Source organism: Momordica charantia (assembly GCF_013281855.1).
Source record: "Momordica charantia cultivar OHB3-1 chromosome 6 unlocalized genomic scaffold, Mcharantia_2.0 BLBB01000006.1, whole genome shotgun sequence".
NCBI classification, from domain to species: domain Eukaryota; kingdom Viridiplantae; phylum Streptophyta; class Magnoliopsida; order Cucurbitales; family Cucurbitaceae; genus Momordica; species Momordica charantia.
Window position 1 is genome coordinate 14,216,945 of NW_028275164.1, and position 15,437 is coordinate 14,232,381.

Here is a 15,437-nt window from a genome sequence, read left to right on the forward strand (position 1 = left end):
ATGTTCTCCACATGGCAAGCCCGTAGAATAAATAGAGACTACTACTATAGTGTCTCAAACGTAACTTCGGGATCAACCTCAATGAATTTTAGCATAAAGGGCTTGGTATAGAGTCGTAGCCAACTCTAGGTCTTTAACGAAAACTGGAACTAGGCATGGAAAAGCTCGATCAACGTCCTCCTCTCTCGACGTTCATACCATACTCATTCCCTTGAGGTTTGAGGTTCATGCACCGAATTTGTTGTACTTGGAAAGAAAAAATGATTTTGCCAGCTATAAATATAGGACATTTTCATATATATATAAGGATAAACATAAAATCGAGATAAATAATTTGTGGGTTTTCGAGAAGTCTTTTACGGGACGAAAGAGCAGAGGAAGATGTTTATGTGAGACTCTACTAAAAAATGATAGTAGACATCATGTCAATGGAGTTGAGACCCACCAACTTAGCTCCTCATGAAAGTACATCGACATGATAAGAGAGGGTAATTTTACCATTATTTTTTATGAATAACATACTATTATCATATACATGCATGAGGTCCCATAAATATGAATTTAACGTGATGGAAAACATATTATTCATGCCTATATAGTTAAGGTATACAATCAAAATCAAATAAAATATCGTATAAAAAACCACTATAAATCCTGAATCAACAAAAATGAGATCAGAAAAGAGCTCGCTACCCTAAAGAATATTTTTTCTAATTGAGGACGATGAGATGATTTAGTTCCAACCCTATATTTACCAAAGACATTGAAGGCCTCGTTTTAGTCATATTTCACAATCAAATTTCAACTACCACACGATGAATTTCAAATTTTTGATTTTTTGTAATTAGAAAATCCTTTAATAGATATTTTAATTATATTTTAACATAAACACGTCAATGTGAAGAGGGAGGAGTACTCTCTATAAATACTCCCCCGCTATCCCATCCCTCATACAGCTATAATAAATGTTGGGCTCTTATTTTGGTCCTTGTACCAGCAAATTTTTTTTTATTTTTTTTAATTTGTGGATGAATGTCGACGAAATATCGATAAACTTTTTATACTTAATTTTGTCGATATAATAGAAACGATTATCCTCTCTATATAACATGTCGATCTGTCGTCTGATATTTTGAACAATGGTTACAATAAGGTGCCTATTATATTTGTTCAATCTCCACTCCTATTTGTTAAGATAAAAAGATGAATTTATAAAAAAAGATAATAATAATAATAATGAATAGAGAAAGTTTCTAATATATAGATAGATTTGTTGATTTTGCCGACTATAAATAATATTTTTTTTTAATTTAACAAATACGGAGTGAGTATCAAACTTGCAGAAAAGTAATATATACTTCATCGAAGATTTGAATTGACGATAAAGAATTATGTTTAAAGTTATCTATTTATTGGAAGAAAAGTCATCCATTGGTAACAGACAAAATCTTCTCTCACAGCAAACATACAAATGGGATCAGTAAGATAGAAGGAAAAAAAAAAAAAATTACTGTCAAATTGTTTTTATTTTAATTTATCTTGTTGTTGTTTTCTTTTTTTTTTCTTAATTTAATCCATGTAATCTAGATGAAACAATTGATTTCAGTCGCTAACTTAGTTGACGGCTCATTTTTATGTTTAATTAATGATTAAATAATTAAAATTACATTACAGTAGTTTATAAAATTTATGTCCTAAACTTTTATATGTCAAAATTATTTTAAACATCCTTTGCAGTTGAACTTTTTATATGTCCTACACTTTTTTTGTTTATATGTTTTACACTTAGGCATTAGTTGGCAATTTTTTGAAAGATATCATGCGAATAGTTTCAACCAGGAGCCAATATTTTTTACAACCAGTGACAAATTTTTACATTTTAAGTTTATATATATATAATATTTCTAGTATAAAAATTTAGGACCTAAATTAGGGGAAAAAACTTTAAAATCTTAATATGTATATAATTTTTTAACTTTAAGGCAAGCCTCTTTTCTTCCCTCCTGCCTAGCCCAAATCACATTATTAAGTTTTGAAAAATAATAACTAGTGTAACTTGGAGAAAGGGTGAAATATGCTAAAAGTTAAATTTCAATAATGATAAAAATTAATTTTATAATCAGTTTATACTGCAAATTACATTGTTTTATTTAAAATTATCTCTCAATTATATTGGAAGCGAAAGTTGTTCAATTTGATTTTGAAAAAAATGTAAATTAGAGACATTCAGGGTGGGGTTGTTTGTCTCGTAGAAATTAAATATTTCTATTAAATGGGCATCTGAGTTCTCTGGTTCGTTCGGCAGGGATGTAGGATATTCGGTTACCTCATCTTAAGTCTCTTGCTTCTATTTGTAGGAAAATAAACGACAAAATTGCAATTAGGAGGTAAAAACGTTGTGTCGTGGGTAGAATCACTGCCTTGAAAGCAAAATCAGCACGACCTCAATGCTAAATCGTTTTACTGTCGGTATGCTCCCCAAAGTTAACACAACCTCAAATTCAGACATGCACTCGTCGGAATGGGAGTGGAATCAATCTCGTGCTCAGTTAAGATAGTTGAAAGAGGTGGGAAACGAGAAGGAATAGAGGGGAGATTGAGATGAATAGGATGATTTGAAATGGCAGCGGAGTGAGCCTTTTATAGTGATAAAGAAAAAATAAAAATTCAAAAATGATTTTGGCCACCCATGTGTCCTTTGACTAGCCATTTAATCTCTTCTCTCGTTCAACGTTCATTTATCAACATAGGCCCGAGCTCGAGTCGGATGGCGGCAGCGGCGTGCGTGTGGGCCTTGGTCTTGGCTTACCTCACACCAAGTTTATAAGCCCAATACAGAGTTAATGCTTATAAACGAACTTCCCAAAGGTTATTTTTCCACGGTGGGGCAACAATAGGTTTTAATATTTGTCATTCCCAACAATCCCCCACGAATGACAGCATAGTAAAAGAAATGAGTAAGAAGGATGAAATAACTGAGCAAAGGATAAAAAACTTAAGCATTAACACTAGTAGAAATTCGGTTTATCGTGACTTTTTTTAACGTCACAAAAAACTTTCATGAGGTTTTTAACGCCGTCACGTATACGCCCATCACGAAAGGTATACAAGACGTTTAAAAAACGTCATAAAAATTAGCACACATGATGGTTAATTTTCGTCATGAAAGACATGGACTTCCACGACGTTCATAAAACGTCATGAAAAATGATTTCGTGACAGTGATACAAGGTCACGGAAAAACCTTGAATAGGGGAGTAGAGGTCACGTGACATCCTTTCGTGACAGTGTTTGAACGTCACGAAAAGTATATTTTTGTGACAATCAAATAGAGTCACAGTTTGTGCGTCATCGTTTGTACGTCCCTATTTGTGCGTCATGGAATGTATAAATTTTATAATAACTCGAAAACTAACTATAATACGTATACCCTCAGTCCTTCCACAAACTACATTCAACAACAATCCACAATTCTATATATAAAGTTCTATATAATTAACATCTTCTATACATAATACGTGGACCACCCCTCCCTCCACAAACTACATTTACAAACAATCCAACATTTACAAAAAAAAAGTGTATTTAAGTAATAAAAATGAAATCGATATATTCAAGTCTCAGTACTGTATATAGCACATACTAGTCTTCCCATCTCTCCATAAATCGTATCTAACTTACAATGATAAGCAAAAATTGTTTGAAAAAATAAATACAAAACTCTGAAATATTTCAACTTCTAAAATACCAACCAATTGAACTAGAGATATGAAACTTCCATGGCTCAAAATCCATCACTTGCTTCTATTGCTTTTTTGTTGTTTAATTTTATCCATACTCCACAAAAATCTAGAACATGGATTCAAGAAAAATAAGCTAGCTCTTGAAATAGACATAGCTCTTGAAACAAACATTCAGGTCAAACACTAAGAAGAGTACCTTCATAGCTTGTTTCTGTCGAACGTAATTACATGATGTGAAAGGCACCATTTCGACTGTTAATTAGAATGCTATGCTTTTACATACAATATCATAATAGGCCTTCAAGAATTTTAGGACTCAAGATGTTTGGAAATAATCAGTAGGCTACAGAAAAAATGTATTTCAATATAAACTATTTTTCATGTATTAGAACCACCTCGAATGTTCGTAGCTTCATAGATTCCCTAATGGAATGTTCGTTTTTATATTTTTCATAGCTTCCCTCATGGAATGTTCATAGCTTCCTTAATGGAATATCTGTCATTAAGAAACATGCAATTACTAATTACCTAAAACAAATGATATACCACTCATCTCTCTCTAAAATAAAACTAAACATACAAATATATTTGATTCACTAGGAGGATTCAATACCCATTCATCAAACACAAATCAAACAAAAAACTAAAAATAAAATTTCGGCATGACTTATGCTAGAAATTACCACATTCTTTATAAATATAGATTATTGTCCTAGCTATCAAGTGTACTGTTAGCAAAAGGGAAAGACATTTTCTTCTCAGCTTCACAAACTCAAGGTTATGGTATATTACAAGCAGAAACAACAACAACAAGGAAGCTTTAGAAATGGAAGGACAAAATCGTTTCCACTCAATGAAAAGAAAAATCAATTATTCTTATCTCATTTATATTGATAAATATTGTATATCAATAACAAGCGAATAACATTGGCTAATAAAATATCTTTACATCTATTGATGTCACAGTGTGATGTAGAATCGTTGCACATGATAATTGAAAATAAAGATAAAGGTAATTGAAAATACACATTTCCTATGAAAGCCAATAAACCACCAACAACCACATAAGCAAAACCACCTACAACAACGTAAGCAAAACCACCATCAGTAGGAGCTTTCTTAAAACAAGGAGCTTCAACATGTAACTTACAAAGATATGCAAAAAATTGTTTAAAAAAATAAATACAAGAGACCTTTCCACTTGAACTAAAGACCAACCAATTGCATTGGAGGTATGAAGCTTCCATATTGCTCTAAATCCATCATTTGCTTCCATTGATTTTTTGTTGTTTAATATTCTCCATACTCCACAAGAAATCTAGAACATGAACTTAAGAGAAATAAGTTAACTCTGGAAACAAACATTCAAACCAAATGCTAATGATTACTAATTTGAACTTAATTCTTCATCTTAACATAATGGGAAACAAGATGTAATCATTCTAAAACACAATACTTAAGCGTGTCAATCAAAATCATTCATTCACAAATTTATCTAATCTACAATTCAAACAAAATGGACATGGACAATGAAACGATAGTCAAATATAATTATAAAAAAATGTTCATTTAGTAGAAGACTAAAACTGTACAATTCATAGCATTCACATATTGCAACTTGATATTGAAGTAATGGCAAGGATCCCTTGGATCTGCTTGCTCTGCAAATAAAACAATAATCATCGTGATAGTTCTTTAGTTGTAAAAAGAACATCGTCATAATGAATTTGAAGATCGAAAAATAGGTCGATAACACCACAATCCTATTATATCGAGAAGTTTAAATGAATGGAGGGTCCCTAATACTTGAGAGCTGTAAGATCATAAGCTCTTGTTGAGGATCAAGAAAAGAACTAAAATAAGAAATTAACTTCTAAGATTGTAATTTAACCATTACAGAAGAACATTTCAGTTCAGTCGGAAACCACAATAGAAACTCAACATATAATTATTCAAGAATAGAATAGACACACTATTTACCATAGAGTTAAAATGGTAAAAGTTGAACTCTACAAGAGGAACTCAACATGTAAACAATCAAAAATAAGCATGAAAAAATATATAGATTAATGAACTTTGGTCATACTAAATTAATAAGAAGTTGTTATTTTATAATGATACCAATTTCTATCTAAGCAGAAGAGAAATTCCTGAAGTCAAGAAAGCAAAAATAACAACAAAAAAAGACCTCGTCGCTTAACCTTATTTGGAACTTATGACTTTCCAGTGGTGACCCATATACAAAATACGAAAAACCAAGGTCAAAGTAAAAGACTCCAAATGGAAGAATTGGAACTTGATATAATGCATACTCCACAACTACGAAAACTCAATTATAATTAAGTTTAATGAAAAATATCACATAAATATAAGTTTTGATTCGATATTTTTAACAAACAAGGTCTCGAGAAAAATCTAGCTAAAGCCCAACATTTTACACTTATACACAAGAAAAGTAGTTCAAATCATTAGCTATTTGGAGATCAAATCATCAAATATCACAACCATAAACAATCAAATAGTTCCAACAATTAGCAAGCATAACAGAAAAGTTCTTAACATTAAAGAAGTTAGTTATAAGTAGCCATTTGTTTAGCCATTGCCATTGTGCTTCATTGATCATCTTTAATTGAATCACCTGAATATCATCATTTTACTAATTTGTCTTGCCAAAAAGAAAACATTTAGACAAAACAGTAACTATTTATTTTCATTCAAAATGTAATGCATATATACTTGGCAAGAAAAATATAATGCTTTACAGTGATTGTAGTCATAACAGAGCATAATCAAACAATTATAAACAACTAGAATCAATCATAGCCATTCAGAACATCCAACATTCATAAAGAAACATCTAACAACAATATCTAACGAGCATTAAGAGATAAAACACATAGATTAAAACATGTCATTCATACTAAGCACACAACAAACATCCCTTTAAGTAAGAGCTACTTACAACTCGCCTAAACGCTCCTAACTTCTTGAGGCGGATTGAAACCTAGGCAACAAGGTAAAATCAGCATGTTACAACTCAGTTTTGGCTACTAAAGTTGAATCTAAAAGGGTGTTCAAATGGTCATTACCCACTAAACTTTGCTGAAACGATGGTGAAAGTGTTGGGATTTGTAGATTTGATGACAAAAAGGTGTGGGTATCACAGATCGGGCTTTGTTTGGGCGTGAGTAAGGCATAAATTGAGAATAAGTCAATTTACTCTACCAATATTATGTAGGACACTTGTCCACAAAAAATGTTTAAAATTTAACAAACCATACCATAGTAACCAATTGGACTAAACTAACAAACTCTCCATTTAAGCATTCTTGTAAACTATAACAAATTCGAGATTGGATGTAACAAAATCAGGAAAAAAAATACAACTACGTGGGAATCACTTTTCAGTAATCTATAAAGAAATTTATCAAGAAAGACCCATAATAATTGGAAAGTAATTTCTGATGTAGGTTAAGTTAAAAAAACATATAATCTCATAATCAGATAAAAATAATGGCCATATAACAATTATCACCTTTGCTTTCCCTCCTAGTCTAGTTTCAGAAGCAAGGATCCGACCATCCATAATCTTCTTCAAGTCGCTACGTAACCTTCTCTTGAAGTCTTTGAACATTGTTGAATCTCCAAATAGTAATGTATTCAAAAGTATAAGAAACAAATCTATTCAATAAGAGAAATAGGCTTTTGTAAAGAATAAAAATTACTACCACAATGAAAAACAGTCATTGTATATGTCTAAGCAATTGAATTGAAGTTAATCTCAATAAGAAGTCATGTATAAAAAAATACTCAAAAAAAAAAACCAAAAGGAAAATAAACTGGACATAAAGTAAATGTGATAATTGAAAGATGATAGAAAATAGAGTAGCAAACAAAAATTTAATAGAAGTCTACTTGAGAAACAAAAATCATCTAGAAAAGGAGACCAAACTCATCTTAAAACTTCTCTTGCACAACCAAATGAAGAATAAAAAGGAAGGTTTGTTCTCGAGATGACAATGGATGATACACGTTCCATGATGTGCAATTAGTATTTGAATCATTCCAAACATCTTGGAAGAAATGACTTGAGGTCAGCATTAATATTATTCAAGAAGGTGGAGTCAGAGAGGTAAATATGTAGAGCTGTACAGTTTGTCCATTTAAGGCCTCTCCCTTTTAATTACTCATTGAGGGACTGCCTTTTAACAGCTTTTGTAATAGCTAAATTAGAGCAATTTTAAGAGCAAGGACATTATAGAATCCTAATACAAAGTTTAATAATATATTTAAAATTTTTTAAGTTCAAAATCTAAATTGGCACAATTGAAGATTAAATTTATGATTCACAATAATAATAGTGATAGTGAAATTTGCTTACAGCACCACTTCTTCGAAGATCAAGTGCCTTTTGGAATATAATTTCCGTAGCATCAAGTATCAAAGGCACTGCATATAATTTCAAATACAAATTGTAAGCTGGGAACTTTAAACTAACTCCTAAGTCCTATCCTTCCACTTCAATGGTCAAAAACATCCTTTAAACTCATAAAACACATAAAGACTTTTGATTGATTAGAAAGTTCATCACTATCAAACTAACCTAGAAATATTCCATCGACACTAAGAATATCAGCAATTGAATACTTGAAATGAACAACAATCTGGCAATCAACTTCCTTAGACATAAGACAAATGCAATTAATAGTAGTAACGATGTATAAATAGAGTATTAGTAACTAAAACTTGGAGAGATAAACTAGGAATCTGATATGCTGACATACCAAAATAAAAATAAAAAAATCTCAAACAAAATAAGAAAAAATTCACTTACAACACTCTAAATTAGGGCATTAAAAGGGTAACGTACAAGGCTAGAAGCCCCCAAATACCTCACCTGACAAACCCTCAAACTTGAATTTAAAACGAAAGAACACAAGATAACAGAGAGGGCTAAGCCAATTGAACTCGAAGTTGAAAGTAAGCTATAAATTTGAGAAAAAGAAAGAAGTGGGTTATGCACCTAATCGAACTCACCAGCAAATGTTCAGCATTTTCCAAAGGAAAAACGTGAAGAACGAAGCACAGAAGATCGCCGCTCAAAAAATCGCTCAGTAAAGCGGCTGTCGGAGTTCACCACGGGAACAAATGCTCTTGGGTTCGTCGTTGCTCGTTGTCACATGCTACCAAGAGATAGGAGATACGATGTAGAGGAGAAGAGAAACTACGACCCAAAAGAGAGAGGGAGAAGACAAGGGTTTGACTGTTTCGAGTGGGAGGGAAATTCAGTTGAGGAAGTTTTGGGAGGGAGGAAATAACTTGGACTTAGTATTTTTTATTTTTTGGATTTTTTTAGATTGAAATATTAACTTTATATAAAAAAAAGATAAAAATATTAATACAATTTTTTATTTTTTTAATCACGAAAAGTACAAAATTCGGAACACTCCGTCTTTTCTCGCGAAAAACGCGCCTCAATCTTTCATGACGTTTTTTAAACGTCACAAAAAATCAACTTTTTGACGATCATTTCGTCACGGTTTAAAAAATGTCACAAAAGGTCAAAATCCGGAAATCTCTGTTTTTTCCCTCTAAAAATGAGTTTTTTACTTTTCATGACGTTTTTTAATAATCTTCAACAGTAATTTACTGTTCATGGGCGTCACAAAAACCCAAAATTCTAGTAGTGTAATATCTTTCGATTTGAATTAATGCATAGTGAAGTAGAGCAACAACCTAAGTAATGAAAGTGGGTTACCTCTTGAACTTCCAGTATTTATAGTTGAGACCCCCATAATACGTGTGAATCCTCGATTTTGATTCCGCAATAGTTGTCAAGTACTTTGAATGGCCATGCACATACACCTTGAGTAATTGTGAAAGCTTTAGAAAGAGACTCCTCAACTCTACTCTTTCATAGAAGGCGACCTTACCTTCACAGTCACATTTGTCGCTTCATCAAGTCTATCATAGATAAACCACTCAAAACTGAGCTATGAAGACTTTGAATATTATCCATCAAGTCCATGCATGGACCACCCAAAAAGGACTATGAATTCATAGTGTTTCATCATATCCATCAAGTCCATTCATGGACCACCCAAAGAAGGGCTTTGGATTCACATATGCTTCACTACATCCATCAAGTCCATACATGGACCACCTAAAAGAAGGGCTATGGATTCATGCTAGTGAGAAAACATCATGGCTTCAGTCCCATACATCCTGAGGACTCCATAATTACTCTCCTTGTTTGGCCTTTAGTTAGAGGATCTGCTAAGTTCCTCTCGAACCTCACATACTCTAAGAATATAATTTCATTTTTTAACAACTGTTTCACAGCTCCATGTCTTAGACGTATGTGATGTCTCTTGCCATTGTACATACGGTTTTTTGCAATCCTTACACTACTAGAAATATGGGTTTTAATGTCGGACAAGAAAAAAAACACGGAGGAATTAATGTCGGACAAAAAAAACCGGAGGAAACAATGTCGGTCAAGTTAAAAAATGCGCTAAATCGAAAAAAAAAATTAAAATTTATATTTCAATGTCGAGCGAGGCCTGATATTGTAAATCTACCTTTAATGTTAGGCCCAGCCCGCCATTAAAATTCACTTTACTTTTTTAACCTAACTTTTATTTTCACCACGAAAATGTGTCGATCTAAAAAATTTTTGCCTCCCTCCCTACACAAATAAACCAGCTCTATTGTCGTGCGAATCGAACTTCACTGAGTGCGAACGGCGACGATTCGGCGGCGACAACTTCCATCTCTTCGAACGACGACGACGTTCATCCATTCGACCGGCGGTGACCTCCATTGTTCAGTGCGGCTCAAGCGACGGCGAACCCACGAGCAATCTGGCGATTCTTGAAGGTGAGAGGCAACCTCCGATGATTCTGAACGCTGTAGTTCAAACTCCGATGATCATACACCAACCAACCAGATTTGTGAGCTGGAGCTCCTAAGACCTCAGATTTGTACTGATCGACTTTTTTTGGCACCCATCCATCAAGCTTTTCGGTAAGGGTCAGTAGGTAACAACCATCTTAAATCTCTTTTTTAGTTTGATTAGAGTATTATGAAGTGAATTATGGCCCTCTTAATCATCTCTAGTACTTTGAATTTAAATTAGAATTGTATTATTCTCTGTGATGGTGATGTGTTCTGAAATCTTGTTGTGAAGGATCTGAAAACATCTATGGTAGTAGTGTTTACATAATTCTAAAGAGTTGGGGGTGTTGGAGAATTAAAGTTTTCGTTGTAGTTTATGCAATGTGTTCTTTGGTGTTTGGAAATCATAATTGAACTCCAAAATTGGTTCGTGCTATTGAAAAATGGATGCAATTCAATCGCGAACCTGTAAGTTGAAAAGGCCCGTTGGTTGGCTTGGAAAAGTTTAATTGCTACCGCTTAGCTTGATTTTTTCACTTTCCTAACTTGTTTCAACTTTCAGATTTTTTTCTTTGAATTTGAGATGTGTTAATCATTTTCTATTGTATTTACTTACAAGCAAACTAGTGGAGTCGAGAGTCTTTATTTGGGACATGAGCAGTGGTTGTCAAATCTACTTAAGGTGCAGAAACCTCGATCCATGTTCAATGCAGCATCATTAGCATATATTGGTAATTGCATCTACGAGGTACGTTTCGGGCTCTTAAACTTTTTGGAATTGATATCCTTTTGGAATGTAATGTTTGTATTTGATGCCTGAGTTTGGAAGCATTATATTGAAATAGATAGCAACTTCCATGTCTAGAATTATGTAAATATATGAAATGTGAAGTTTGGTTGTCCTCATTGGCTTACCCAATACATCTTATCGATCTATTTATATCTTTGCTCATTGGAGTGGTAAAGTAACAAGTTTTGTCTTGAAACAGGGTTCAATTGACAATATTTTGCTCTTTTCAATTATAAGAGTCATGTCCTTTTTCTTATTGGCTCTTATGGCTATCTTTATGGAAGGTGTCAAGTTTACTCCTGCATGCCTTCAATCAGCTGTGAGTAATTCATGAACCGAAGTTCTGTAGGAAATTTCCTTTAGTTTCATATCTTGCTCTTCAATGGTAGTTTCTATCATTATTACATGGATTGAATGTAAAACAAGTATATATTAGTTCTCCTCTTGCTGCCCTTTTCATCCATGCATAGCAACATGTAAGATTTCGAATTTCATGGGTTCTTTCGAGTCCTGAGTTGTTTGCATTCCAATTTTTAAGTTTCTTTTATGCCTGCTAAAGGGCTTTCATTGACATGAACATAACTTTTGGGACCATCCAAATTGTTGTTATTGGTATACTATTTGTGCTTACTTATCTTTAACATACAAATTTTGTAGTTAAATAGTTCCTTGGGAGTTTTGCAGTTATTGGTATGTGTAGTTAATGGTTTTTCTACTTTAAGCTATTAAAGATGGGTAATTTGGTGATAGGAACTCTAAATCTTGTTTTTATTAGAACTCAAGGATACATTAGTATTCTATTCAATAAGGTCGTAACTCTAAATCTTGTTTTTAATGATTTGGCTATATAAAATGTATTTGTTTGTCTCATTAACGTTCTTAATAAGGTCGTAACCCCATATATGGATCGATTTTGCTGCTATGGAAGGATGATTTTCCAGCTGCTTTGGAGGTAATATTGAGGGAGGTTTTGACATTCCAAGCTGTACTTTAAACATTCCATTTGATGTTAAATATGCAGCTAATTGTGTGATGCAGATTTTTCCTCAGTAAGTATGCATTGATCAACTATCATTTGTAGCAGTTGTTGCCTTTTATCTCTGTCATCAATTCTTTCATTTTTATACTTGAGCTTATATATTTTGTTTTATTGAATACTTCATGTCTCCGTGAAAATTTTGTGCGCATCTCAGATAATCTCTTCAATCTGATCATCATCTCTAATGCACTGTTATTTGAAATTCATTTCCTTGCATCTGTTATTCCCTGATGATTTGATTGATTGGTTTTTTTCCTCATTTCCACTACTAGATGTTCACGCAATTAAGATATTTTCATTTACAACATTCAACGTAAGGTATTTCTATATTGTGGTTGTTCTAGATTAGACATTTATTTGTTGATAGGTATCATAGTAACATAATGTTTATTTTGATTCTTAACATAACGATTTTGTGGTTTCTTCCTTTGACTTATCAGATATTATAGTCTTTTTTTCTTATGTTAATTATAATTGACATTCTTTTTAACTCAATGATGAACATGTGGTTTCTGTAGCAATTTGGGTCATGTTTTCAAGTATGCTTCATGGATTTTCTGCTCGACATTTCTTTTATGCTATTCTGTATTATGTAGTTGAATTTGTTCTTTTAATCTTCTTGTTCTGTTGAACAATTTTTTTGAGATTACACCATTTTCAATTTTACTAGTGGTAATACATTCTTTCTTGGATTTCTTATGTTATGTTTATGTTTTGCTTTATGAAAAATGAACTTATGAACTTCAGTTTGTCTTCTTCTTTTTTGAAAAAATTAGTGTAGCTTACAATTGAAAATGTGGCAAGCCAAACATTCTACTCAACAATCTCGCAGTACTACAATTTGGAAACCTGTAAAGGTAAATTTGCATAACTCATATCAATGTCGCAGTAAATCCTTTGTATAACTCATAATTATGTTATTTTTCAAATTTTCTATATGTAGTGTCCTCGACAATCAGGTTCTATCGAGTGTGGGTACTATTTGCAAAAGTATATACGAGAAATAGTGGTGAACCCTGGTACTCCTATAACTGAACTTGTACGTATTATCATATACCTTTATGTGTTTATATATGATTTGTCCTTATATTAGTATTATCTTTTTTTTGTAGTTTAATACAAAAAGTGTCTATCAACAAGAAGAAATCGACGAAGTTCGAATAGAATGGGCATCTTTTGTTGGGCGATTTGTGTAGTACCTATGGATTCATTAGTTTTGTTTATTTGATGTAAGTATTTGGTTCAGACTACTTTCTATCGAGTACTTGGTAGATTAGAAATGCTTTGTCTTGTTTATAATATGTAGAAGTTTGAATGGTGTATATATGGTATTGCATAACATCTTTGTTTTGGATTATTATAGAAGTATTTGACTGATGCTGAATGTGTTGGATTGTTTTGTTTATACTATATAGAAATCTGTATTCTTTTTATGAATTTAGTTTTGTTGGAGGGACAGGCGGTCCCATTTGCTCTTGTGTGGAAGGGTGTTAATATAGAAGTGTTTGTTTTGTTTATAACCATGCTAGTTTTGAGTTATTCTAAAAGTGGAGAGGTTATGTTGAAATTTGTACTTTTTGATTATTTGTGTTTTAAGTCTAAGGTTAGTTATTGAGTTAAGTTTTAGAAGATCATGATGTTGAAATTAATTTTACTTGCATATTAGGTTTTGAGTTTCAATAATATTGAGAATGATTTCGTGAGAATAAGTTGGAAGGAGATATATTGGTTGGTTAGTTTTGAGTTATATTCTAAAGTGGAGAGGTCATGATGAAATTTGTACTTACTCTTGATTGTTTGTGTTTTTGTTAAGCTTTTATAGAATAAGTTGGAATTGAGAGATATATTGTTGGCTAGTTTTGAGTTATTCTAAAAGTAGAGAGGTTATGTAGAAATTTGTACTTTTGATTATTTGTGTTTTGAGTCTAAGGTTAGTTTTTTAGTTAAGTTTTAGAATTGATATTGTTTTATAATGGATGAATGTGTTAAAAGTTTTAGTTGCATATTGAGATATTATCATAGGTGTGAAGGAAATATATATAGTTGGTTAGCCACGTCTGGGCAACCAACTATTTTTTTAATTTATTTATTCACAAAATAATGACGGTCATTATCTGTCACAAAAATATAGTCATTCCATGATGTACATATCGATGTAGATACAATGACGTACAAACAATGTCACACAAAAGATGTCGTACAAACAATGGCGTACAAACAATGTCGCACATACAATGACGGTCACAAAACAAGGACAGTCATAAAGATGTCGGTTGTCACCCGTCATGGTTATCCTTTCATGACGGGCACGTCCGTCATGGAAAACGCTATACATGACGGGCACTGTCGGACCTTAAAAGGGTTGTTTCATGACGGCCATGTCCGGATGGAAACAGAATATACATGACGGGCAATGCCCGACCTTAAAACTGTCCGACATGAAAGGGAAACAAAGACACTCGTATAGATGTCGGTCAGTGACCGACATGGTTAATGTTTAATGTCGGACAATGCCCGTCATGAAATAGCAGATTTGTTGTAGTGTTATGGCAGCTTATGAGTCACAATGTATGGATATAGGTACAGACTTCCCCCATAGTTGCACGTCCCCAAGAAGACTTATCAGCCATTCAGCCTCTTGACCTGCCAGTTCAAGTGCTATGAACTCAGATTTCATGGTAGAGCGAGCAATATAGGTCTGTTTTGCTGATTTCCATGAGATAACTCCACCGCCAAAAGTAAACACATAACCACTGGTGGAACTCACGTCATCATTATCTGTAACCAGTTTTCATCACAATATCCTTCTAGCACAGCAGGAAACTCGTTAAAATTTAGACAATAATCCATTGTACCCCTAAGATACGTTAGCAACCGATGTAGAGCAGTTCAATGATCTTTACCTTGGTGAGTGTATCTACTTAGTCTACTCACCGCATATGCTATATCAGGTCTAGTATAATTCATT

General features: G+C 32.9%; 1 protein-coding gene across 6 annotated transcripts; it reads right to left on the reverse strand.

Moving 5' to 3' along the window:
- Positions 1–4,586: 4,586 nt before the first annotated feature.
- Positions 4,587–9,062, reverse strand: LOC111019876 (uncharacterized). Of its 6 annotated transcripts, none has more exons than XM_022296381.2 (6): positions 8,781–9,062; positions 8,125–8,192; positions 7,279–7,385; positions 6,706–6,747; positions 4,937–5,061; positions 4,587–4,821 (listed from the first exon to the last, which is right to left on the reverse strand). In XM_022296381.2, the coding sequence occupies exons 3-6, from the start codon at positions 7,375–7,377 to the stop codon at positions 4,704–4,706; spliced, it is 384 nt and encodes a 127-aa protein (XP_022152073.1). In that variant the 5' UTR covers positions 7,378–7,385; positions 8,125–8,192; positions 8,781–9,062; the 3' UTR covers positions 4,587–4,703. The 6 variants fall into 6 exon arrangements, with proteins under 6 accessions (XP_022152073.1, XP_022152072.1, XP_087980906.1 ...); XM_022296380.2 differs by having other exon boundaries at positions 7,279–7,424; XM_088124780.1 differs by having other exon boundaries at positions 8,767–9,062.
- Between the last annotated feature and the right edge of the window lie 6,375 nt (positions 9,063–15,437).